The 25247-nt window shown below is 53.9% G+C and overlaps 1 protein-coding gene across 1 annotated transcript in view; it reads left to right on the top strand.

The window, feature by feature from the left end:
• Positions 1-8550: 8550 nt before the first annotated feature.
• LOC121273476 (ETS domain-containing transcription factor ERF-like) overlaps positions 8551-25247 on the top strand; it is a 37689-nt gene continuing 20992 nt past the window's right edge. Inside the window, exons 1-2 of the mRNA XM_041180639.1 lie at positions 8551-8644; positions 9406-9640. Coding sequence (XP_041036573.1) covers positions 8590-8644; positions 9406-9640 — 290 coding nt within the window. The 5' untranslated portion in view covers positions 8551-8589. The remainder of the gene's footprint in view (positions 8645-9405; positions 9641-25247) is intronic.

Below are 25247 nucleotides of genomic sequence, written 5' to 3'. Positions count from 1 at the left end.
TTGTAGGGACAAACAAGCAGTGATAGAAGCAGATCATCAAAATATGTCACAGACAACAGAACAGTAGAACACATAGGTGTTGAAGTTGGTGATATTATCTAAAGGAAAGTGCTAATTAAGAATGGATGGTAGGGCACTCAAGGTATAGCTCTAGTGGGGCTGGGGAGAGCATAAAAGATTTAAAAATATTTTAAAATAATGGAAATAGGTGGGAAAAAGAAAAATCTATATAATTTATTGGAAAAAAACAAAAGGAAGGGGGAAGAAACAGAAAAGGGGTGGGGATGGAGGGGGGAGGTCAAGACCTAAAGTTGTTGAATTCAATATTCAGTCCGGAAGGCTGTAAAGTGCCTAGTTGGAAGATGAGGTGCTGTTCCTCCAGTTTGCGTTGGGCTTCACTGGATCAATGCAGCAAGCCAAGGACAGACATGTGGGCAAGAGAGCAGGGTGGAGTGTTGAAATGGCAAGCGACAGGGAGGTTTGGGTCATTCTTGCGGACAGACCGCAGGTGCAGCCTCTCCTTTTAAGACTCTAGGGTGAAGCCCATCAGGACTCTGGAGGCTTGTCAGCTCTTAGTTCTAATAATTTTCTCAGTGCTCTTTCCCTGGTGTTTAGAATTGTTTCAAGATCCCTCCCCCGCACCCCCCCCCCACCCCCCGCCGCCACCGCCGCCTTTCACCTCCTGATTCACAATTATTTCTGAAACATTATCTGTATCCACGACAGTGAAGACAGACGCAAAATATCTGTTCAATTCATCTGCCATTTCCTTATTTCCATGATTAGTTCCTCAGCTCACTCTGTAGAGGACCAACACTCACTTTACTTACTCTTCTCCTTTTTAAATACCCGCAGAAACTCTTATGATCCATTTCTCAGTTTCTAGCTAGCTTTCTCCCATATTCGAATTTTATCCTCTTTAATAATCTTTTACTCGTTCTTTGCTATTATTATATTCTATCCATTCTTCTGACCTGCCACTAACCTTTGTGGAATTATACACTTTTTCTTTCAATTTGATAGTTTTTTTTACTTCCTTAGTTAGCCTTGGATAGTGTGTCTTTCCCCTGGAGTCTTTCTTTCTCACTGGAATATATCTTTTTCTGAGTATTCTGTATTATGTCCTTAAATGTCTGCATCTCTACTGACCTGTCCCTTAACACAATTTCCCAGTTCACTTTAGCCAGTTCTGTCTCCATGCCCTAACTGACCTCATTTAAGTTCAAAACACTAGTCTTAGATCCACTCCTCTCTCCCTCAGATTCAAAGTGAAATTCAATCATGTTACGATTACTGCTACCTGGTGGTGCCTTTACTGTGAAGTCATTAATTCATCCTGTCTCGTTGCACAGTACCAGCTCCAATATAGCCTGTTCTCTGGTTGGCTCCAGCACCTGCTGTTCTAAGAAGTTATCCCCAAAACACTCAATGAACTCATCAACCAGGCTATCTTTGACAATCTGATTCGTCCAATCTATATATAGATTAAAATCACCCATGGTTATCACCGTACCTTTCTCATAAGCCCCCATTATTTCTTCCTGTATACCCCCTCCTACAGTGTGATTACTGTTAAGGGGCCTATAAACTACTCTCACAAGTGACTTCTAACTTTTACCATTTCTTACCTCTACCCAAACTGATTCTACATCTTGATCTTTAGAAATAAGCTCGTCTCTCTCGATTGTGCTAATGTCATCCTTAATTAACAGAGCTACCCCTCCACCCTTTCCTAGCTTCCTGTCCTTCCTCAATGTCATCTACTCCTGGATGTTCAGGCCCCAGTCTTTGTCAACCTACAGCCCTGTCTCTGTAATGATGATCAGGTCAGATATATTTATTTTGAACTGGGCTGAGAATACATCTGTTCTATTACTAATGCTGCTTGCGTTCAGATACAGAGCCTGTAACGCTGCTTTTTCAGCTTTGAGCCTTATCTCCTGGTGCATCCTCAAGTTTGTACACTCTGCCCCTTCCTGCTACACTCTGATTATCACTTCTTTTTAAAAATATTCATTCATGGGATGTGGGCGTCGCTGGCTGGGCCAATATTTATTGCGCATCCCTAATTGCCTTTGTTCAGAGGGCATGTCAGCGTCAACCGCATTGCTGTGGGTTTGGGGGTCACATGTAGGGCCAGACCAGGTAAGGACAGGAGATTTCCTTCCCTAAAAGGTGTCGGTGAACCAGATGGGTTTTATTAACGACAGTCGGCAATGGTTTCGTGGTCACCATCGGATTTTTAAATCCAGATTTTTTACTGGATTCAAATTTTATCATCTGCCCTAGCGAGATTCGAACCCAGGGCCCCAGTGTATTCCCCTAGGTCTCGGGGATACAAGTCCAGTGACAATACCACTACGCCACTGCCTCTCTTGTTGCCACTTTGCTCTCTTGTCTTCTCTCTTGAACTGATCACATCTTCCCTCACTGGACCTCTTCCCCCTCCCCCCACAAGTTAGTCTGAAGCCCTCTCGACTGCCCCAGTTATCCGATTCACCAGAACGCTGGTTCCAGCCTGGTTAAGGTGTGGACTGTCCCAACGGTACATATCCCACTTTCCTCAGTACTTGTACCAGTGCCTCACGAATCGGAACCCATTGCTCCACCACCAATCTTTGGGGCACGCATTCATCTCTCTAATAAGACCACATAAGACACAGGAGCAGAAATTAGGCCATTCGGCCCATCGAGTCTGCTCCGCCACTCAATCATGGCCGATAAGTTTCTCAACTCCATTCTCCCGCCTTCTCCCCGTAACCTTTGATCCCCTTACCAATCAAGATCCTACCTATATATATATATAAAAACAAAAAAACTGCGGATGCTGGAAATCCAAAACAAAAACAGAATTACCTGGAAAAACTCAGCAGGTCTGGCAGCATCGGCGGAGAAGAAAAGAGTTGACGTTTCGAGTCCTCATGACCCTTCCTCGAAACGTCAACTCTTTTCTTCTCCGCCGATGCTGCCAGACCTGCTGAGTTTTTCCAGGTAATTCTGTTTTTGTTTAAGATCCTACCTATCTCGGTCCTAAATACGCTCAATGACCCGGCCTCCACTGCCTTCTGTGGCAATGAATTCCATGGATTCACCACTCTCTGGCTAAAGAAGTTTCTCCTCATCTCTGTTCTAAAAGGTCTTCCCTTTACTCTGAGGCTGTGCCCTTGGGTCCTAGTCTCTCCTACTAATGGAAACATCTTCCCCCACGTCCTATTTTCCCTGCCCCAATTTGCTCGGGGCTCAGGTAGTAATCCAGAGGTTATTTCCTTTGAGGTTCTGCTTCTCAATTTAGCCCCTGGCTGCACATACACCACCCCCCGAAGCAGAACCTCTTTCCCAGTCTTGCTCATGTCGTTGGTGACCACGTGGACTACGACTGCTGGTTGCTTTCCCGCCCGCCGCAAATTCCTCTCCAGCCCCGAGCAGATGTCCCAAGCCCCGGCGCTGGGCAGGCCAGCAGAGCTGTCTGGACTCTCGCTCTTTGCTGCAGAGAGCTGCTCCTCACTACCATTACATTCCAATTAACAGCCCCGGTCTGAATGGCCTCCTGTACCCTGGTCAATTCACTCAACCATCCTGCAGCCCCCGCTTTTGTCCATACGGACCGTTACCCATCTATCCCCCTGCCTGATGTGTCGCAGTGTCTGCAGCTCGGCCTCCTGGTTCGGTAATTCGGAGCTGAAGGTCCTCGAGCCGCAGGCGCTTACTGCAGCCCTGTTCACCCTGGATCACTCAGGTGTCCAGGGGCGCCAACATTCTGCAGTCGCAACACATCGCCTGCCATCTTCCTTCTGTGAAAACCAATTTATTTTTCTCAAATAATTTACAATCCAGAGGCACTGCTACTCCCAATAACCTTTATTACTGCCAGCGGACTTCGGTACTGCGAATGAAACTTTACAATTACTGGTAAATTACGAGAGCTTTGAGGGTAAACAGGAAAAACATTCACCGACCAATCATGTATCCGCTGGGCTGCGAGGGCACACTTCGAGTTCTCTCAGAACGTGGATGCTGCACTCTGGAGCCAGAGGCCGGACTGGATTGGACGCTGCTTCTAGGTGGTGGTTGCTACCTCCGGGGCCCTCCTTTTCGATGCTCCTTCTGCGGTAGGGTCTGGTGAGGGTTACAGAAATACGGAGCGTTACAAGGGCTGGGACAGGTTATAGCGATAGGCAGAGATGTAGGGGCTGGAGGAGGTTACAGAGAAAGGGAGTACCGTACGGTCGGAGGGTCAATGCTGAGGTAGCATCGCACTGTCGGAGGGTCAGTACTGAGGTAGCGCCGCACTGTCGGAGGGTCAGTATTGAGGGAGTGCTGCACTGTCGGATGGACAGTACTGAGGAAGTGCTGCACCTTCAGAAGGTCAGTACTGAGAGAGTGCTGCACTGTCAGAGGGTCAGTACTGAGGGATTGCTGCACAGTCGGAGGGTCAGTACTGAGGGAGAGCTACACTGTCAGAGGGTCAGTACTGAGGGACAGCTGCACTGTCAGAGGGTCAGTACTGAAGGAGAACTGCACTGTCAGAGGGTCACTACTGAGGGAGCGCTGCACTGTCAGAGGGTCAGTACTGAGTGAGAGCTGCACTGTCGGAGGGTCAGTACTGAGGGAGTGCTGCACTGTCAGAGGGTCAGTACTGAGGGAGTGCTGCACTGTCAGAGGGTCAGTACTGAGGGAATTCTGCACTGTCAGAGGGTCAGTACTGAGGGAGTGCTGCACTGTCGGAGGGTCAGTACTGAGGGAGAGCTGCACTGTCAGAGGGTCAGTACTGAGGGAATTCTGCACTGTCAGAGGGTCAGTACTGAGGGAGTGCTGCACTGTCGAAGGGTCTGTCCTGATGGGGTGCTGCACTGTCGGAGGGTCAGTACTGAGGGAGTGCTGCACTGTCAGAGGGTCAGTACTGAGGGAGTGCTGCACTGTCAGAGGGTCAGTACTGAGAGAGTGCTGCACTGTCAGAGGGTCAGTACTGAGAGAGTGCTGCACTGTCGGCGGGTCAGTACTGAGGGAGTGCTGCACTGTCGGAGGGTCAGTACTGAGGAGTGCTGCACTGTCGGAGGGTCAGTACTGAGGGAATTCTGCACTGTCAGAGGGTCAGTACTGAGGGAGTGCTGCACTGTCAGAGGGTCAGTACTGAGGGAGTGCTGCACTGTCAGAGGGTCAGTACTGAGGGAGTGCTGCACTGTCAGAGGGTCAGTACTGAGGGAGTGCTGCACTGTCAGAGGGTCAGTACTGAGGGAATTCTGCACTGTCAGAGGGTCAGTACTGAGGGAGTGCTGCACTGTCGGAGGGTCAGTACTGAGGGAGAGCTGCACTGTCAGAGGATCAGTACTGAGGGAATTCTGCACTGTCAGAGGGTCAGTACTGAGGGAGTGCTGCACTGTCGGAGGGTCAGTACTGAGGGAGTGCTGCACTGTCGAAGGGTCTGTCCTGAGGGGGTGCTGCACTGTCGAAGGGTCTGTCCTGAGGGGGTGCTGAACTGTCGGAGGGTCAGTACTGAGGGAGTGCTGCACTGTCAGAGGGTCAGTACTGAGGGAATTCTGCACTGTCAGAGGATCAGTACTGAGGGAGTGCTGCACTGTCAGAGGGTCAGTACTGAGGGAGTGCTGCACTGTCAGAGGGTCAGTACTGAGGGAGTGCTGCACTGTCAGAGGGTCAGTACTGAGGGAGTGCTACACTGTCAGAGGGTCAGTACTGAGGGAGTGCTGCACTGTCAGAGGGTCAGTACTGAGGGAATGCTGCACTGTCGGAGGGTCAGTACTGAGGGAGTGCTGCACTGTCGGAGGGTCAGTACTGAGGGAGTGCTGCACTGTCAGAGGGTCAGTACTGAGGGATTGCTGCACTGTCAGAGGGTCAGTACTGAGGGAGTGCTGCACTGTCAGAGGGTCAGTGCTGAGGGATTGCTGCACTGTCAGAGGGTCAGTACTGAGGGAGAGCTGCACTGTCAGAGGGTCAGTACTGAGGGAGTGCTGCACTGTCAGAGGGTCAGTACTGAGGGAGAGCTGCACTGTCAGAGGGTCAGTACTGAGGGAGTGCTGCACTGTCAGAGGGTCAGTACTGAGGGAGTGCTGCACTGTCAGAGGGTCAGTACTGAGGGAATTCTGCACTGTCAGAGGGTCAGTACTGAGGAGTGCTGCACTGTCGGAGGGTCAGTACTGAGGGAGAGCTGCACTGTCAGAGGGTCAGTACTGAGGGAATTCTGCACTGTCAGAGGGTCAGTACTGAGAGAGTGCTGCACTGTCGGAGGGTCAGTACTGAGGGAGTGCTGCACTGTCGGAGGGTCAATACTGAGGGAGTGCTGCACTGTCGGAGGGTCAGTACTGAGGGAATTCTGCACTGTCAGAGGGTCAGTACTGAGGGAGTGCTGCACTGTCAGAGGGTCAGTGCTGAGGGAGTGCTGCACTGTCAGAGGGTCAGTACTGAGGGAGTGCTGCACTGTCAGAGGGTCAGTACTGAGGGAGTGCTGCACTGTCAGAGGGTCAGTACTGAGGGAGTGCTGCACTGTCAGAGGGTCAGTACTGAGGGAATTCTGCACTGTCAGAGGGTCAGTACTGAGGGAGTGCTGCACTGTCGGAGGATCAGTACTGAGGGAGAGCTGCACTGTCAGAGGGTCAGTACTGAGGGAATTCTGCACTGTCAGAGGGTCAGTACTGAGGGAGTGCTGCACTGTCAAAGGGTCTGTCCTGAGGGGGTGCTGCACTGTCGAAGGGTCTGTCCTGAGGGGGTGCTGAACTGTCGGAGGGTCAGTACTGAGGGAGTGCTGCACTGTCAGAGGGTCAGTACTGAGGGAATTCTGCACTGTCAGAGGATCAGTACTGAGGGAGCACTGCACTGTCGGAGGGTCAGTACTGAGGGAGTGCCGCACTGTCGGAGGGTCAGTACTGAGGGAGTGCTGCACTGTCAGAGGGTCAGTACTGAGGGAGTGCTGCACTGTCGGAGGGTCAGTACTGAGGGAGTGCTGCACTGTCAGAGGGTCAGTACTGAGGGAGTGCTGCACTGTCAGAGGGTCAGTACTGAGGGAGTGCTGCGCTGTCAGATGGTCAGTACTGAGGGAGTGCTGCGCTGTCAGAGGGTCAGTACTGAGGGAGTGCTGCGCTGTCAGAGGGTCAGTACTGAGGGAGTGCTGCACTGTCAGAGGGTCAGTACTGAGGGAGTGCTGCACTGTCAGAGGGTCAGTACTGAGGGAGAGCTGCACTGTCGGAGGGTCAGTACTGAGGGAGTGCTGCACTGTCAGAGGGTCAGTACTGAGGGAGTGCTGCACTGTCGGAGGGTCAGTACTGAGGGAGTGCTGCACTGTCAGAGGGTCAGTACTGAGGGAGAGCTGCACTGTCAGAGGGTCAGTACTGAGGAGAGCTGAACTGTCAGAGGGTCAGTACTGAGGGAGTGCTGCACTGTCAGAGGGTCAGTACTGAGGGAGAGCTGCACTGTCAGAGGGTCAGTACTGAGGGAGTGCTGCACTGTCAGAGGGTCAGTGCTGAGGGATTGCTGCACTGTCAGAGGGTCAGTACTGAGGGAGTGCTGCACTGTCAGAGGGTCAGTACTGAGGGAGAGCTGCACTGTCAGAGGGTCAGTACTGAGGGAGTGCTGCACTGTCAGAGGGTCAGTACTGAGGGAGTGCTGCACTGTCAGACGGTGAGTGCTGTTTAAGTCATAAAGATAAAAGCTGACTGAAGCATTTTTGCGGGTGGTATGACTCTTTCTGCCTTACATTAGTGGCTTCCAAATGCTTTTCAGAGATTCCATTGCAAACTCAATGGCTGATTTTGACCAGTCGTTAGTTGTACCGCGGTCCCTTTAAGGGCATCACTGTCCCTTTATGGGGAAACCGTAGTCGTCAACAAGAAATTATTGTATGTGCGCAGGCGTCGAAACACCGCGCACGCGCAGGTTTTTAAAAGCCCCGCCCCCCCATCAAGAAGACGTCAGGGCCCCGGCGCATGCGCGCAGCCCACCTGGCGCTGCCGCTTGCCCCGCAGCAAGATGGCGGCTGAGGCTTGGGCGGGGCACCGCCATCTTGACAGCCGTTTCGGACGAATCATTAAAATGAGCGGCGGCCGGCGAAGCGGCCGCTTCCGCCTCTCCTGCCGCGAAAGTTAAGAGGAAATTAGTCAGTCGGTCGAGGTCCTCCGGATGGCCACGGCCGCCGAATTTGGAGCTGGTCTCGGCGGTCATCATTCCGCGTCGCGTCCGCCTGCCGCCCACTCTTGAATTGCGTCATTTCCGGCGCGACGGCATCCGCTCTCAGTCTGTGACTGGGACTGAGCGAGGAGTGGTGGGGGGGGCGGGGAAGAGACACCAAAGGCTTTGGGGGTCGGGACAAGATGGTCCCTCTGGAGGAATGTGGGGGCTCCAGTTAAAGGGGCAAGTCTACCCCCTTGCATCTTAAAGGCACCAGCACCCCCCCCCCACCACAAATTTTTTTTTTTTTGGGCCAGTCAAAAAAGGTGTACTTTTTTTTTAGGATTTAAATAGTTTATTTTTATCTTTGGGGTGGGTGCGGGTTCTGCCCCCCACCCCCGCCCCCCCCCACCCTCTAGCACACACACCCCCCCCATCCCCCCCATTCCCCCCGCCCCCCCCCCCTCAATAGCCATGAAAACCGCTGGGGTCAAGACGGAGGGAGAGGAAGAGGACGACGACGGAGTGGGTGAGGCATCTCGGAGTTGGGGTTTATAGCCGAGGGGCCCGCAGCGGTGGGGGCTGAAGGGGGGCGGGGGGGGGGTGGTGGTGGTGGTGGTGGTGGGGGGGTTGCTGAATGATGGCCGAGGGGGAGGGTGGGGGTCATGCTGGACGGTGAAGGTAACGTCGGGAGAGGAGCTGCTGTCGCGGGGCCGGTAAACCTGGGTTGGGTGGAGGGGGCAGGTATTGGTCGGGGTGGTGGGTGTTGAGTTGGGGAGGGTGGGGGGGATGGGGGGAGGAACCCGTAGGGATTGTGTGCCGGGAAGAACAGCGGGGGGAGGACGTGGCGCACGGAGTGTGGGCTAACAGCGGGGGGAGGAAGCGTGCTTTGGGAACACCGGGCGACGGGTGGGCAAACAGGCTGGAGAGGGGCTGAATGGCCTCCTCCCTGTTCCAGTGTACGAGGCTCGCAAGGGTGCAGTGTGGACTCTTGCCTCAGTGTCACGGGCTCAAGAGGGGGTCGAACGGCCTCCTCCTCTTCCTGTGTAACCAGCTCGAGAGGGGACGAATGGGCCTCCTCCTGTTCCTGTGTGATGGGCTCAAGAGGGGCTGAATAGCCCCCGGCCCCTGTGCACCAGGCTCGAGGGGGCGCTGCACGGCCTCCTCCTTTTCCCGTGTCACGTGCATTCCAACTCACTGTATTTCGGTCCCAATTCTCAGCCTGTGTAGAAATCCTAACCCCGTGGTCACTGTTCTGTGTTTTTTTTTTTTTTGGGGCCTACTTTCCAGGCTTGGCCTACCCGGACTGGGCCTACAAGCCTGAATCCAGTCCTGGGAGTCGCCAAGTCCAGCTCTGGCACTTCATCCTGGACCTGCTGCGGAAGGAGGAATATCGGGAAGTCATCGCCTGGCAGGGAGATTACGGGGAGTTTGTCATCAAGGATCCCGATGAGGTGGCTCGGCTCTGGGGAATGAGGAAGTGCAAACCTCAGATGAACTATGACAAGCTCAGTCGGGCCCTCAGGTAAGGAGCTGGCTTTGGTTGACATCTACCACAAACAAACATCAAACAGTCCCAGGACAGGTACTGCACGGGGTTAGATACAGAGTAAAGCTCCCTCTACACTGTCCCCATCAAACACTCGCAGGGCAGGTACAGCACGGCTTAGATACAGAGTAAATCTCCCTCTACACTGTCCGCATCAAACACTCCCAGGACAGGTACAGCATGGAGTTAGATACAGAGTAAATCTACCTCTACGCTATCCCCATCAAACACTCCCAGGACAGGTACAGCACGGGGTTAGATACAGAGTAAATCTCCCCCTACATTGTCCCCATCAAACACTCCCAAGACAGGTACAGCATAGGGTTAGATACAGGGTAAATCTCCCTCTACACTGTCCCCATCAAACGCTCCCAAGACAGGTACAGCACGGGGTTAGATACAGAGTAAATCTCCCTCTACACTGTCCCCATCAAACACTCCCAGGACAGGTACAGCAGGGGGTTAGATACAGAGTAAATCTCCCTCTACATTGTCCCCATCAAACACTCCCAGGACAGGTACAGCATGGGATTAGATACAGAGTTTTTTAATATTCATTCACGGAGTGTGGGGCTTCACTGGCTGACCCAGCATTTCTGGTCCATCCCTAATTGCCCCTTGAGAAAGTGGTGGTGAGCCGCCTTCTTGAACTGCTGCAATCCCTGTGGTGTAGGTACACCCACAGCTGTTAGGGAGGGAGTTCCAGGATTTTGACCCAGCCACAGTGAAGGAACGGCCGATATATTTCCAAGTCAGGATGTTGAGTGGCTTGGAGGGGAACAATCCAGGTGGTGGTGTTCCCCATCTATCTGCTGCCCTTGTCCTTCTAGATGGTAGCGGTCATGGGTTTGGAAGGTGCTGTTGAAGGAGCCTTGGTGAATTCCTGCAGTGCATCTTGTAGATGGTACACACACTGCTGCTACTGTACGTCTGTGGTGGAGGGAGTGAATGTTTGTGGATGGGGTGCCAATCAAGCGGGGCTGCTTTGTCCTGGACGGTGTCGAGCTTCTTGAGTGTTATGGGGGCTGCACTCATTCAGGCAAGTGGGGAGCATTCCATCACACTCCTGACTTGTGCCTTGTAGATGGTGGACAGGTTTTGGGGAGTCAGGAGGTGAGTTACTCTCCGCAGGATTCCCAGCCTCTGACCTGCTCTTGCAGCCACAGTATTTATATGGCTGGTCCTGTTCAGTTTCTGGTCAATGGTAACCCCCAGGATGTTGATAGTGGGGGAATTCAGTGATGGTGATGCCATTGAACATCAAGAGGCAATGGTTAGACTCTCACTTGTTGGAGATGGTCATTGCCTGGCACTTGTGTGGTGTGAATGTTACATGCCACTTGTCAGCTCAAACCTGGATATTGTCCAGGTCTTGCTGCATTTGGACATGTTCTGCTTCAGTATCTGAGGAGTTGTGAATGTTGCTGAACATTGTGCAACCATCAGCGAACATCCCCACCTCTGACCTTATGATGGAAGGAAGGTCATTGATGAAGCAGCTGAAGGTGGCTGGGCCGAGGACACTACCCTGAGGGACTCCTGCAGTGATGTCCTGGAGCTGAGATGCCTGATCTCCAACAACCACAACCATCTCCCTTTGTGCTAGGTATGACTCCAACCAGTGGAGAGTTTTCCCCCTGATTCCCATTGACCCCAGTTTTGTTAGGGCTCCTTGATGTCACACTTGGTCAAATGCTGCCTTGATGTCAAGGGCAGTCACTCTCACCTCACCTCCGGAGTTCTGCCCTTTTGTCCATGTTTGAACCAAGGCTGTAATGAGGTCAGGAGCTGAGTGGCCCTGGCGGAACCCAAACTGGGCATCAGTGAGCAGGTTATTGCTAAGCATGTGCCGCTTGTTAGCTCTGTTGCTGACCCCTTCCATTACTTTACTGATGATGGAGAGTAGACTGATGAGGAGGTAATTGGCCGGGTTGGATTTGTCCTGCTTTTTCTGTACAGGACATACCTGGGCAATTTCCCACTTAGCCGGGTAGATGCCAGTGTTATAGCTGTACTGGAACAGCTTGGCTAGGGGCATGGCACGTTCTGGAGCACAGGTCTACAGTATTATTGCTGGAGTATTATCAGGGCCCATAGCATTTGCAGTATCCAGTGCCTTCAGCCATTTCGTGATATCACATGGAGTGAATCGAATTGGCTGGAGACTGGCACCTGTGATGCTGGGAACCTCCGGAGGAGGCCGAGATGGATCATCCACTCGGCACTTCTGGCTGAAGATTGTAGCAAATGCTTCAGCCTTATCTTTTGCACTGCTGTCCTGAGCTCCTCCATCATTGAGGATGGGGATATTTGTGGAGCCTCCTCCTCCAGTGAGTTGTTTAATTGTCCACCACCATTCACAACTGGATGTGACAGGACTGCAGAGCTTAGATCTGATATGTTGGTTGTGGGATCAATTAGCTCTGTCTATCACTTGCTGCTTATGCTGTTTGGCACACAAGTAGTCCTGTGTTATAGCTTCACCAGGTCGGCACCTCATTTTTAGGTATGCCTGGCGCTGCTCCTGGCATGTCCTCCTGCACTCTTCATTGAACCAGGGTTGATTCCCTGGTTTGATGGTAATGGTGGAGTGGGGAATATGCAGGGCCATGAGGTTACAGATTGTGTTCGAGTACAATTCTGCTGCTGCTGATGGCCCACAGCGTCTCATGGATGCCCAGTCTCGAGTTACCTGATCTGTTTGAAATCTATCCCACTGAGCACAGTGGTAGTGCCACACAACACGATGGAGGGTATCCTCAGTGTGAAGGTGGGACTTTGTCTCCACAGTGACTGTGCGGAGGTCACTCCTACCGATACTGTCATGGACAGATGTATCTGTGACAGGCAGGTTGGTGGAGGATGAGGTCAGGTATGTTTTCCCTCTAGTTGGTTCCCTCACCACCTGCTGCAGACCCAGTCTAGCAGCTATGTCCTTTAGGACTGGGCCAGCTCGGTCAGTAGTGGAGCTACTGAGCCTTTCTTAGTCATGGACATTGAAGTCCCCCAGCCAGAGTACATTCTGCACCCTCGCCACCCTCAGTGCTTCCTCCAAGTGATGTTCAACATGGAGGAGCACTGATTCAGCAGCTGAGGGAGAGTGGGACGTGGTCATTAGCAGGAGGTCTCCTTGCCCATGTTTGACCTGATGCCATGAAATGTCATGGGGTGCGGAGTCGATGTTGAGGACTCCCAGGGCAACTCCCTCCTGACTGTTTCCCACTGTGTCACCACCTCTGCTGGGCCTGTCCTGCTGGTGAGACAGGACATACCCAGGGATGGTGATGGTGGTGTCTGGGACATTATCTGTAAGGTATGATTCCGTGAGGATGACTATGTCAGGCTGTTGCTTGTCTAGTCTGTGAGACAGCTCTCCCGATTTCAGCACTAGCCCCCAGATGGTAGTAAGGAGGACTTTGCAGGGTGGACAGGGCTGAGTTTGATGCTGTTGTCGTTTCCGGTGTCTGGCTCGATGCCGGGTGGTGCGTCCGGTTTCATTCATGTTTTTGACTTTGTAGCGGTTTGTTGCAACTGAGTGGCCTTGCTAGACCATTTCAGAGAGCATTTGCTGTGGGTCTGGAGTCACATGTAGGCCAGAAGAGTAAATCTCTCTCTACACTGTCCCGATCAAACACTCCCAGGACAGGTACAGCACGGGGTTAGATACAAAGTAAAGCTCCCTCTACACTGTCCCCATCAAACACTCCCAGGACAGGTACTGCACGGGGTTAGATACAAAGTAAAGCTCCCTCTACACTGTCCCCATCAAACACTTCCAGGACAGGTACAGCACGGGGTTAGATACAGAGTAAAGTTCCCTCTACACTGTCACCATCAAACACTCCCAGGACAGGTACAGCACGGGGTTAGATACAGAGTAAATCTCCCTCTACACCGTCCCCATCAAACACTCCCAGGGCAGGTACAGCATGGGGTTAGATACAGAGTAAATCTCGCTCTACACCATCCCCATCAAACATTCCCAGGACAGGTACAGCATGGGGTTAGATACAGAGTAAATCTCCCTCTACACCATCCCCATCAAACACTCCCAGGACAGGTACAGCACGGGGTTAGATACAGAGTAAATCTCCCTCTCTACTGTCCCCATCAAACACTACCAGGACAGGTACAGCACGGGGTTAGATACAGAGTAACGCTCATTCTGCACTGGCCCCATCAATGGGAGGCTTATGCCAGATACCGAGCAATCAAAACAGCAGAAGCCCCAGAGGAGTATAGAATGTGTAGGGGGGAACTTAAAATGGAAATTAGGAGAGCAAAAAGGGGACATGAAAAAACATTGGCAGCTAAAATAAAGGAAAATCCAAAGTTATTTTACAAGTACATTAAGAGTAAGAGGATAACTAGGGAAAGAGTAGGGCCCATTAAGGACCATAGTGGTAATTTGTATGTGGAGCCGGAAGACATGGGTAGGGTTCCAAATGAATACTTTGTGTTGGTGTTCACAAGTGAGAGTGATGACGTGGGTATGGAAATCAGGCAGAAGGACTGTGATATAATTAAAGAAATTAGCATAGAAAGGGAGGAGGTTCTAAGTGCTCTGGCAGGCTTAAAAGTAGATAAATCTCCAGGCCCGGATGAAATGTATCCCAGGCTGTTGAGTGAGGCAGGGGAGGAGATAGCAGGGGCGCTGGTAATAATTTTCAATACCTCTCTGGCCACAGGAGAGGTGCCAGAGGACTGGGGGACAGCCAATGTGGTACCGTTATTCAAGAAGGGAGGAAGGGATAAACCAGGGAACTACAGGCCAGTCAGTCTAACCTCAGTAATGGGGAAACTATTGGAAGCAATTCTGAGAGACAGAATTAATCTACACTTGGAGAGGCAGGAATTAATCATGGACAGTCAGCATGGTTTTGTTAAGGGGAGGTCATGTCTGACCAATTTGATTGAATTTTTCGAAGAGGTGACCAGGTATGTGGATGAGGGCAGTGAATTTGACGTAGTCTACTTGGACTTCAGCAAGGCTTGTGATAAGGTCCCGCATGGGAGACTGATAATGAAGGTAAGAGCCCATGGGATCCAAGGCATTTTGGCAAATTGGATCCAGAATTAGCTGAGTGGCAGGAAGCAGAGGGTGATGGTCGAGGGGTGTTTTGGTGACTGGATGTCTATGTCCATTGAGATTCCACAGGGATCGGTGTTGGGTCCCTTGCTGTTTGTGGTAAATATAAACGAATTAGACTTGAATGTAGGAGGGTTGGTCAGTAAGTTTGCTGATGACACGAAAATTGGTGGGGTGGTAAATAGTGAGGAGGAGAGCCTTAGATTACAGGGGGTATAGACGGGCTGGTCAGATGGGCTGATCAGTGGCAAATGGAATTTAATCCGGATAAGTGTGAGGTGATGTACTTGGGCTGGACAAACAAGGCACAGGAGTACACGATGAATGGTAGGACCCTGGGAAGTACCGAGGATCAGAGGGACCTTGGTGTGCATGTCCACCGATCCCTTAAGGTAGCGGGACAGGTAGATAAGGTGGTTAAGAAGGCACATGGGTTACTTGCCTTTATTAGCTGAGACATAGAATATAAGAGCAGGAAGGTTATGCTGGAACTGTATAAAACGCTGGTTAGGCCACAGCTAGAGTATTGCGTGCAGTTCTGGAATCCGCATTATAGGAAAGATGTGATTGGACCAGAGAGAGAGCAGAGGAGATTTACCAGGATGTTGCCTGGGCTGGAGAGTTTTAGTTATGAGGAGAGATTGGATAGACTGGGGTTATATACCCTGGAGCAGAGGAGATTGAGGGAGGGGGTGGGGCATGATTGAGGTATATAAAATTATGAGGGGGATACTTGGGTAGACAGGAAGGAACTTTTCGCCCTGGTGGAGGGATCAATAACCAGGGGGCATAGATTTAAGGTGAGGGGCAGGAGGTTTAGAGGGGATGTGAGGAAGAATGTTTTCACCCAGAGGGTGGTGGGAATCTTGAACTCACTGCCTGAAAGGGTGTGGAGTCAGAAACCCTCATAACATTTAAGAAGTATCTGGATGTTCACCTGCAATGCTATGGTATACAAGGCTATGGGCCTAGTGCTGGAAAATGGGATTAGAATAGTTAGGTACTTGTTTGACTGGCGCAGACTCGATGGGCAGAACGGCTGTTTACAGTGCTGTTGACCTCTGTGACTCTGTCAAACACTCCCAGGACAGGTACAGCAAGGGGTTAGATACAAAGTAAATCTCCCTCTACACTGTCCCCATCAAACACTCCCAGGACAGATACAGTACAGGGTTAGATACAGAGTAAATCTCCCTCTACACTGTCCCCATCAAACACTCCCAGGACAGGTACCGCACGGGGTTAGACACAGAGTAAAGCTCCCTCTACACTGTCTCCATCAAACACTCCCAGGACAGATACAGCACGGGTTTAGATACAGAGTAAATCTCCCTCTACACTGTCTCCATCAAACACTCCCAGGACAGGTACCGCACGGGGTTAGATACAGAGTAAATCTCCCTCTACACTGTCCCCATCAAACACTCCCAGGGCAGGTACAGCACGAGGTTAGATACAGTGTAAATCTCCCTCTCCACTATCCTCATCAAACACTCCCAGGACAAGTACAGCACGGGGTTAGATACAGAGTAAGTCTCCCTCTCCACTGTCCTCATCAAACACTCCCAGGACAGATAAACACAGGGTTAGATACTGAGTAAAGCTCCCTCTACACTGTTCCCACCAAACACTCCCAGGTCAGGTACAGCACGGGATCAGATACAGAGTAAATCTCCCTCTACACTGTCACTATCAAACACTACCAGGACAGGTACAGCACGGAGTTAGATACAGAGTAAAACTCCCTCTACACTGTCCCCATCAAACACTCCCAGGACAGGTACAGCACGGGGTTAGATACAGAGTAAATCTCCCTCTACACTGACCCCATCAAACATTCCCAGAACAAGTACAGCACGGGGTTAGATACAGAGTAAATCTCCCTCTCCACTGTCCTCATCAAGCACTCCCAGGACAGGTACAGCACGGGGTTAGATACAGAGTAAAACTCCCTCTACACTGTCCCCATCAAACACTCCCAGGACAGGTACAGCACGGGGTTAGATACAGAGGAAATTTCCTTCTACACTGTCCCCATCAAACACTCCCAGGACAGGTAGAGCACGGGGTTAGATACAAAGTAAATCTCCCTCTACACTGCCCCCATCAAACACTCCCAGGACAGGTACAACACGGGGTTACATACAGAGTAAAGCTCCTTCTGCACTGTCCCCATCAAACACTCCCAGGACTGGTACAGCACGGGTTTTGATACAGTGTTAATCTCCCTCTACACTGTCCCCATCAAACACTCCCAGGACAGGTACAGCACGGGGTTAGACACACTGTGAACCTCTGCTGTGCTATCAACCATCTCTTTTAAAAGGAAATGTCTATTCAGATCCCGCAACCAAGTCAGCTGATCCTTGAATAACATCTATTAAATCTCATCAAACTGTGCACTGTCACCATGCTGAGACAATTGTAGGTTTTGAAACTCAGCCAAGCATTCATAAGGTCATAACAATAGCCCTTGGCAACTGTTTAATAAAATCTATATTAAAACTGCATGAACAGATGATAATCTTTCTAACCCACACCATATGGCCATGTCAATCAAAGCAGTCCAACAGAGTTTTCTTATCTCTCACTGAAAGCTTAAATCTGCTTTTCCAAGATTTTACTAGCATGGGTCTTTAAGAATAACCCGTGATGATGACCCTTACTCTTGACTGGCCATTTACTTCTGCTCCGTCAATTTGTGCCTCACACACTGTGGGTTAAGGCACTCGGAACATCGAAAATTGAGCCTGTTTGAATTTCACACAATCTTGCCCCTCCCCCTTCCAAGTGCTTGGAGAAACCGGTTTTGTTGGAATCGGGGGCGAAACTTCTGCATCTGGGTCTCGCGCCTCCCCCATTAGTAACGTACTTGGAAACATCCCCACTCTGAAAATTTCTCCCTCTCCCACTCCCTCCCTCTCTTCTCTCTGTCATTCCCCCAATGCCTCTCTCACTGTATGTGTGTCCCTACATCCGTCTCTCCCTGTCTGTTTCTATTTCTGTCTCTCCCTGTCTGTTTCTGTTTCTGTCTCGCCCTGTCTGTTTCTCTTTCTGTCTCTCCTTGTGTGTGTGTCATTCCCTCTCCCTCTCTCTCTCGCTATCTCTGATGCTGCCCCTTCCCCTTGCACTCTCCCTCCTTGCCCCTTTGTCTCGCTCTCTTACTCCTTACACCTTCGTCTCGCTCTCTCTCTCCTAGCCCCTTCGTCTCGCTCTCTCTCTCCTTGCCCCTTCGTCTCGCTCTCTCTCTCCTTGCCCCTTTGTCTCGCTCTCTCTCTCCTTGTCCCTTCGTCTCGCTCTCTCTCTCCTTGTCCCTTCGAATCGCTCTCTCTCTCCTTGTCCCTTCGTCTCGCTCTCTCTCTCCTTGCCCCTTCGTCTCGCTCTCTCTCTCCTTGCCCCTTCGTCTCGTTCTCTCTCTCCTTGCCCCTTCGTCTCGGTCTCTCTCTCCTTGCCCCTTTGTCTCACTCTCTCTCTCCTTGCCCGTTCCTCTCGCTCTCTCTCTCCTTGCCCCTTCGTCTCGCTCTCTCTCTCCTTGCCCCTTCGTCTCGCTCTCTCTCTCCTTGCCCCTTCGTCTCGCCCTCTCTCTCCTTGCCCCTTCGTCTCGCCCTCTCTCTCCTTGTCCCTTCGTCTCGCTCTCTCTCTCCTTGCCCCTTCGTCTCGCTCTCTCTCTCCTTGCCCCTTCGTCTCGTTCTCTCTCTCCTTGCCCCTTCGTCTCGGTCTCTCTCTCCTTGCCCCTTCGTCTCACTCTCTCTCTCCTTGCCCCTTCGTCTCACTCTCTCCCTCTCTCCTTGCCCCTTCGTCTCGCTCTCTCTCTCCTTGCCCCTTCGTCTCGCCCTCTCTCTCCTTGCCCCTTCGTCTCGCCCTCTCTCTCCTTGCCCCTTCGTCTCGCCCTCTCTCTCCTTGCCCCTTCGTCTCGCCCTCTCTCTCCTTGCCCCTTCGTCTCGCTCTCTCTCTCCGTGCCCCTTCGTCTCGCTCTCTCTCTCCGTGCCCCTTCGTCTCGCTCTATCTCTCCTGGCCCCTTCGTCTCTCTACCTCTCTCCTTGCCCCTTCGTCTCGCTCTCTCTCACCTTGCCCCTTCGTCTCGCTCTCTCCCTCTCTCCTCGCCCCTTCGTCTCGCTCTCTCCCTCTCTCCTTGCCCCTTCGTCTCGCTCCCTCCCTCTCTCCTTGCCCCATCGTCTCGCTCCCTCCCTCTCTCCTTGCCCCTTCATCTCGCTCCCTCCCTCTCTCCTTGCCCCTTCGTCTCGCTCCCTCCCTCTCTCCTTGCCCCTTCGTCTCGCACCCTCCCTCTCTCCTTGCCCCTTCGTGTCGCTCCCTCCCTCTCTCCTTGCCCCTTCGTCTCGTTCCCTCCCTCTCTCCTTGCCCCTTCGTCTCGCTCTCTCCCTCTCTCCTTGCCCCTTCGTCTCGCTCTCTCCCTCTCTCCTTGCCCCTTCGTCTCGCTCTATCCCTCTCTCCTTGCCCCTTCGTTTCGCTCTCTCCCTCTCTCCTTGCCCCTTCGTCTCGCTCCTTCCCTCTCTCCTTGCCCCATCGTCTCGCTCCCTCCCTCTCTCCTTGCCCCTTCATCTCACTCCCTCCCTCTCTCCTTGCCCCTTCGTCTCGCTCCCTCCCTCTCTCCTTGCCCCTTCGTCTCGCACCCTCTCTCTCTCTTTGCCCCTTCGTGTCGCTCCCTCCCTCTCTCCTTGCCCCTTCGTCTTGCTCCCTCCCTCTCTCCTTGCCCCTTCATCTCGCTCTATCCCTCTCTCCTTGCCCCTTCGTCTCGCTCTCTCCCTCTCTCCTTGCCCCTTCGTCTCGCTCTCTCCCTCTCTCCTTGCCCCTTCGTCTCGCTCTCTCCCTCTCTTCTTGCTCCTTCGTCTCGCTCTCTCGCTCTCTCCTTGCCCCTTCGTCTCGCTCTCTCCCTCTCTCCTTGCCCCTTCGTCTCGCTCTCTCCCTCTCTCCTTGCCCCTTCGTCTCTCTCTCTCCCTCTCTCCTTGCCCCTTCATCTCGCGCTCTCTCTCCTTGCCACTTCGTCTCGCTCCCTCCCTCTGTCCTTGCCCTTTCGTCTCGCTCTCTCCCTCTCTCCTTGCCCCTTCGTCTCGCTCTCACCCTCTCTCCTTGCCCCTTCGTCTCGCTCTCTCCTTCTCTCCTTGCCCCTTCGTCTCGCTCTCTCCCTCTCTCCTTGTCCCTTCGTCTCGCACCCTCCCTCTCTCCTTGCCCCTTCGTCTCGCTCTCTCTCTCCTTGCCCCTTCGTCTCGCTCTCTCTCTCCTTGCCCCTTCGTCTCTCTCTCTCTCTCCTTGCCCCTTCGTCTCGTTCTCTCTCTCTTTGCCCCTTCGTCTCGCTCTCTCTCTCTTTGCCCCTTCGTCTCGTTCTCTCTCTCCTTGCCCCTTCGTCTCGCTCCCTCTCTCCTTGCCCCTTCGTCTCGCTCCCTCTCTCCTTGCCCCTTCGTCTCGCTCTCTCCCTCTCTCCTTGCCCCTTCGTCTCGCACCCTCCCTCTCTCTTTGTCCCTTCGTCTCGCTCTCTCCCTCTCCCCTTGCCCCTTCGTCTCGCTCTCTCCCTCTCTCCTTGCCCCTTCGTCTCGCTCTCTCCCTCTCTCCTTGCCCCTTCGTCTCGCTCTCTCCCTCTCTCCTTGCCCCTTCGTCTCGCTCTCTCCCTCTCTCCTTGCCCCTTCGTCTCACTCCCTCTCTCCTTGCCTCTTCGTCTCCCTCTCTCTCTCCTTGCCCCTTCGTCTCGCTCTCTCACTCCTTGCCCCTTCGTCTAGCTCTCTCTCTCCTTGCCCCTTCGTCTCGCTCCCTCTCTCCTTGCCCCTTCGTCTTGCTCTCTCCCTCTCTCCTTGCCCCTTCGTCTCGCTCTCTCTCTCCTTGCCCCTTCGTCTCGCTCTCTCTCTTCTTGCCCCTTCGTCTCGCTCTCTCTCTCCTTGCCCCTTCGTCTCGCTCCCTCTATCCTTGCTCCTTCGTCTCGCTCTCTCCCTCTCTCCTTGCCCCTTCGTCTCGCTCTCTCCCTCTCTCCTTGCCCCTTCGTCTCACTCTCTCCCTCTCTCCATACCCCTCCGTCTCACTGTCTCTTTCCTGGCCCCTTCGTCTCGCTCTCTCTCCTTGCCCCTTCGTCTCGCTCTCTCTCTCCTTGCCCCGTCGTCTAGCTCTCTCTCTCCTTGCCCCTTCGTCTCGCTCTCTCCCTCTCTCCTTGCCCCTTCGTCTCGCTCTCTCTCTCCTTGCCCCTTCGTCTCGCTCTCTCTCTCCTTGCCCCTTTGTCTCGCTCTCTCTCTCCTTGCCCCTTTGTCTCGCTCTCTCTCTCCTTGCCCCTTTGTCTCGATCTCTCTCTCCTTGTCCCTTCGTCTCGCTCTCTCTCTCCTTGTCCCTTCGTCTCGCTCTCTCTCTCCTTGTCCCTTCGTCTCGCTCTCTCTCTCCCTCTCCTTGCCCCTTCGTCTCTCTCTCTCTCCTTGTCCCTTCGTCTCGCTCTCTCTCTCCTTGCCCCTTCGTATCGCTCTCTCTCTCCTTGCCGCTTCGTCTCGCTCACTCTCTCTCTTTGCCCCTTCGTCTCGCGCTCTCCCTCTCCTTGCCCCTTCGTCTCGCTCTCTTTCGTTGCCCCTTCGTCTCGCTCTCTCTCTCCTTGCCCCTTCGTCTCTCTCTCTCTCTCTCTCCTTGCCCCTTCATCTCGCTCTCTCCCTCTCTCCATGCCCCTTTGTCTCGCTCTCTCCCTCTCTCCTTGCCCCTTCGTCTCGCTCTCTCCCTCTCTCCTTGCCCCTTCGTCTCGCTCTCTCCCTCTCTCCTTGCCCCTTCGTCTCGCTCTCACCCTCTCTCCTTGCCCCTTCGTCTCACTCTCACCCTCTCTCCTTGCCCCTTTTTCTCGCTCTCTCCCTCTCTCCTTGCCCCTTCGTCTCGCTCTCTCCCTCTCTCCTTGCCCCTTCGTCTCGCTCTCTCCCTCTCTCCTTGCCCCTTTGTCTCCCTCTCTCCCTGTCTCCTTGCCCCTTCGTCTCGCTCTCTCCCTGCCCCTTCGTCTCGCTCTCTCCCTCTCTCCTTGCCCCTTCGTCTTGCTCTCTCCCTCTCTCCTTACCCCTTCTTCTCTCTCTCTCTCTCCCCTTGCCCCTTCGTCTCGCTCTCTCTCCCCTTGCCCCTTCGTCTCGCTCTCTCTCCTTGCCCCTTCGTCTCGCTCTCTCTCTCCTTGCCCCGTCGTCTCGCTCTCTCTCTCCTTGCCCCTTCGTCTCGCTCTCTCTCTCTCTCCTTGCCCCTTCGTCTCGCTCTCTCCCTCTCTCCTTGCCCCTTCGTCTCGCTCTCTCCCTCTCTCCTTGCCCCTTCTTCTCGCTCCCTCGCTCTTTGCCCCTTCGCCTTGCTCTCTCCCTCTCTCCTTGCCCCTTCGCCTTGCTCTTTCCCTCTCTCCTTGCCTCTTCGTCTCGCTCTTTCCCTCTCTCCTTGCCCCTTCGTCTCGCTCTCTCTCTCTCTCCTTGCCCCTTCGTCTCGCTCTCTCTCTCCTTGCCCCTTCGTCTCGCTCTCTCTCTCCTTGCCCCTTCGTCTCGCTCTCTTTCTCCTTGTCCCTTTGTCTCGCTCTCTCTCTCCTTGCCTCTTCGTCTCGCTCTCTCTCTCCTTGCCCCTTCGTCTCGCTCTCTCTCTCCTTGCCCCTTCGTCTCGGTCTCTCTCTCCTTGCCCCTTCGTTTCGGTCTCTCTCTCCTTGCCCCTTCATCTCGCTGTCTCTCTCCTTGCCCCTTCGTCTCGCTCTCTCTCTCCTTGCCCCTTCGTCTCGCTCTCTCTCTCCTTGCCCCTTCGTCTCGCTCTCTCTCTCCTTGCCCCTTCGTATCGCTCTCTCTCTCCTTGCCCCTTCGTCTCGCTCTCACTCTCCTTGCCCATTCGTCTCGCTCTCTCTCTCCTTGCCCCTTTGTCTCGCTCTCTCTCTCTCCTTGCCCCTTCGTCTCGCTCTCTCCCTCTCTCCTTGCCCCTTTGTCTCCCTCTCTCCCTGTCTCCTTGCACCTTCTTCTCGCTCCCTCCCTGCCCCTTCGTCTCGCTCTCTCCCTCTCCCCTTGCTCCTTCGTCTCGCTCTCTCTCCCCTTGCCCCTTCGTCTCGCTCTCTCTCTCCTTGCCCCTACGTCTCGCTCTCTCTCTCCTTGCCCCGTCGTCTCGCTCTCTCTCTCCTTGCCCCTTCGTCTCGCTCTCTCTCTCTCTCCTTGCCCCTTCGTCTCGCTCTCTCCCTCTCTCCTTGCCCCTTCGTCTCGCTCTCTCCTTCTCTCCTTGCCCCTTCTTCTCGCTCCGTCGCTCTTTGCCCCTTCGCCTTGCTCTCTCCCTCTCTCCTTGCCCCTTCGTCTCGCTCTTTCCCTCTCTCCTTGCCCCTTCGTCTCGCTCTCTCTCTCCTTGCCCCTTCGTCTCGCTCTCTCTCTCCTTGCCCCTTTGTCTCGCTCTCTCTCTCCTTGCCCCTTTGTCTCGCTCTCTCTCTCCTTGCCTCTTCGTCTCGCTCTCTCTCTCCTTGCCCCTTCGTCTCGCTCTCTCTCTCCTTGCCCCTTCGTCTCGGTCTCTCTCTCCTTGCCCCTTCGACTCGGTCTCTCTCTCCTTGCCCCTTCGTCTCGCTCTCTCTCTCCTTGCCCCTTCGTCTCGCTCTCTCTCTCCTTGCCCCTTCGTCTCGCTCTCTCTCTCTCCTTGCCCCTTTGTCTCAATCTCTCTCTCCTTGTCCCTACGTCTCGCTCTCTCTCTCCTTGCCCCTTCGTCTCGCTCTCTCCCTCTCTCCTTGCCCCTTCGTCTCGCTCTCACCCTCTCTCCTTGCCCCTTCGTCTCGCTCTCACCCTCTCTCCTTGCCCCTTTTTCTCGCTCTCTCCCTCTCTCCTTGCCCCTTCGTCTCGCTCTCTCCCTCTCTCCTTGCCCCTTCGTCTCGCTCTCTCCCTCTCTCCTTGCCCCTTTGTCTCCCTCTCTCCCTGTCTCCTTGACCATTCGTCTCGCTCTCTCCCTGCCCCTTCGTCTCGCTCTCTCCCTCTCTCCTTGCCCCTTCGTCTTGCTCTCTCCCTCTCTCCTTACCCCTTCTCTCTCTCTCTCTCCCCTTGCCCCTTCGTCTCGCTCTCTCTCCCCTTGCCCCTTCGTCTCGCTCTCTCTCCCCTTGCCCCTTCGTCTCGCTCTCTCTCTCCTTGCCCCTTCGTCTCGCTCTCTCTCTCCTTGCCCCTTCTTCTCGCTCTCTCTCTCCTTGCCCCTTCGTCTCGCTCTCTCTCTCCTTGCCCCGTCGTCTCGCTCTCTCTCTCCTTGCCCCTTCGTCTCGCTCTCTCTCTCTCTCCTTGCCCCTTCGTCTCGCTCTCTCCCTCTCTCCTTGCCCCTTCGTCTCGCTCTCTCCCTCTCTCCTTGCCCCTTCTTCTCGCTCCCTCGCTCTTTGCCCCTTCGCCTTGCTCTCTCCCTCTCTCCTTGCCCCTTCGCCTTGCTCTTTCCCTCTTTCCTTGCCTCTCTGTCTCGCTCTTTCCCTCTCTCCTTGCCCCTTCGTCTCGCTCTCTCCCTCTCTCCTTGCCCCTTCGTCTCGCTCTCTCTCTCCTTGCCCCTTCGTCTCGCTCTCTCTCTCCTTGCCCCTTCGTCTCGCTCTCTTTCTCCTTGCCCCTTTGTCTCGCTCTCTCTCTCTCCTTGCCTCTTCGTCTCGCTCTCTCTCTCCTTGCCCCTTCGTCTCGCTCTCTCTCTCTCTCCTTGCCCCTTCGTCTCGCTCTCTCCCTCTCTCCTTGCCCCTTCGTCTCGCTCTCTCCCTCTCTCCTTGCCCCTTCTTCTCGCTCCCTCGCTCTTTGCCCCTTCGCCTTGCTCTCTCCCTCTCTCCTTGCCCCTTCGCCTTGCTCTTTCCCTCTCTCCTTGCCTCTTCGTCTCGCTCTTTCCCTCTCTCCTTGCCCCTTCGTCTCGCTCTCTCCCTCTCTCCTTGCCCCTTCGTCTCGCTCTCTCTCTCCTTGCCCCTTCGTCTCGCTCTCTCTCTCCTTGCCCCTTCGTCTCGCTCTCTCTCTCCTTGCCCCTTCGTCTCGCTCTCTTTCTCCTTGCCCCTTTGTCTCGCTCTCTCTCTCCTTGCCTCTTCGTCTCGCTCTCTCTCTCCTTGCCCCTTTGTCTCGCTCTCTCTCTCCTTGCCCCTTCGTCTCGGTCTCTCTCTCCTTGCCCCTTCGTTTCGGTCTCTCTCTCCTTGCCCCTTCATCTCACTGTCTCTCTCCTTGCCCCTTCGTCTCGCTCTCTCTCTCCTTGCCCCTTCGTCTCGCTCTCTCTCTCCTTGCCCCTTCGTCTCGCTCTCTCTCTCCTTGCCCCTTCGTATCGCTCTCTCTCTCCTTGCCCCTTCGTCTCGCTCTCTCTCTCCTTGCCCCTTCGTCTCGCTCTCTCTCTCCTTGCCCCTTTGTCTCGCTCTCTCTCTCTCCTTGCCCCTTCGTCTCGCTCTCTCCCTCTCTCCTTGCCCCTTTGTCTCCCTCTCTCCCTGTCTCCTTGCACCTTCTTCTCGCTCTCTCCCTGCCCCTTCGTCTCGCTCTCTCCCTCTCCCCTTGCTCCTTCGTCTCGCTCTCTCCCTCTCCCCTTGCTCCTTCGTCTCGCTCTCTCTCCCCTTGCCCC

The sequence above is a fragment of the Carcharodon carcharias genome, assembly GCF_017639515.1.
Source record: "Carcharodon carcharias isolate sCarCar2 chromosome 24 unlocalized genomic scaffold, sCarCar2.pri SUPER_24_unloc_1, whole genome shotgun sequence".
Classification (NCBI taxonomy): Eukaryota; Metazoa; Chordata; class Chondrichthyes; order Lamniformes; family Lamnidae; genus Carcharodon; species Carcharodon carcharias.
Note: the sequence above shows the minus strand (reverse complement) of the source record. Positions and strands in the feature narration are given on the sequence as shown.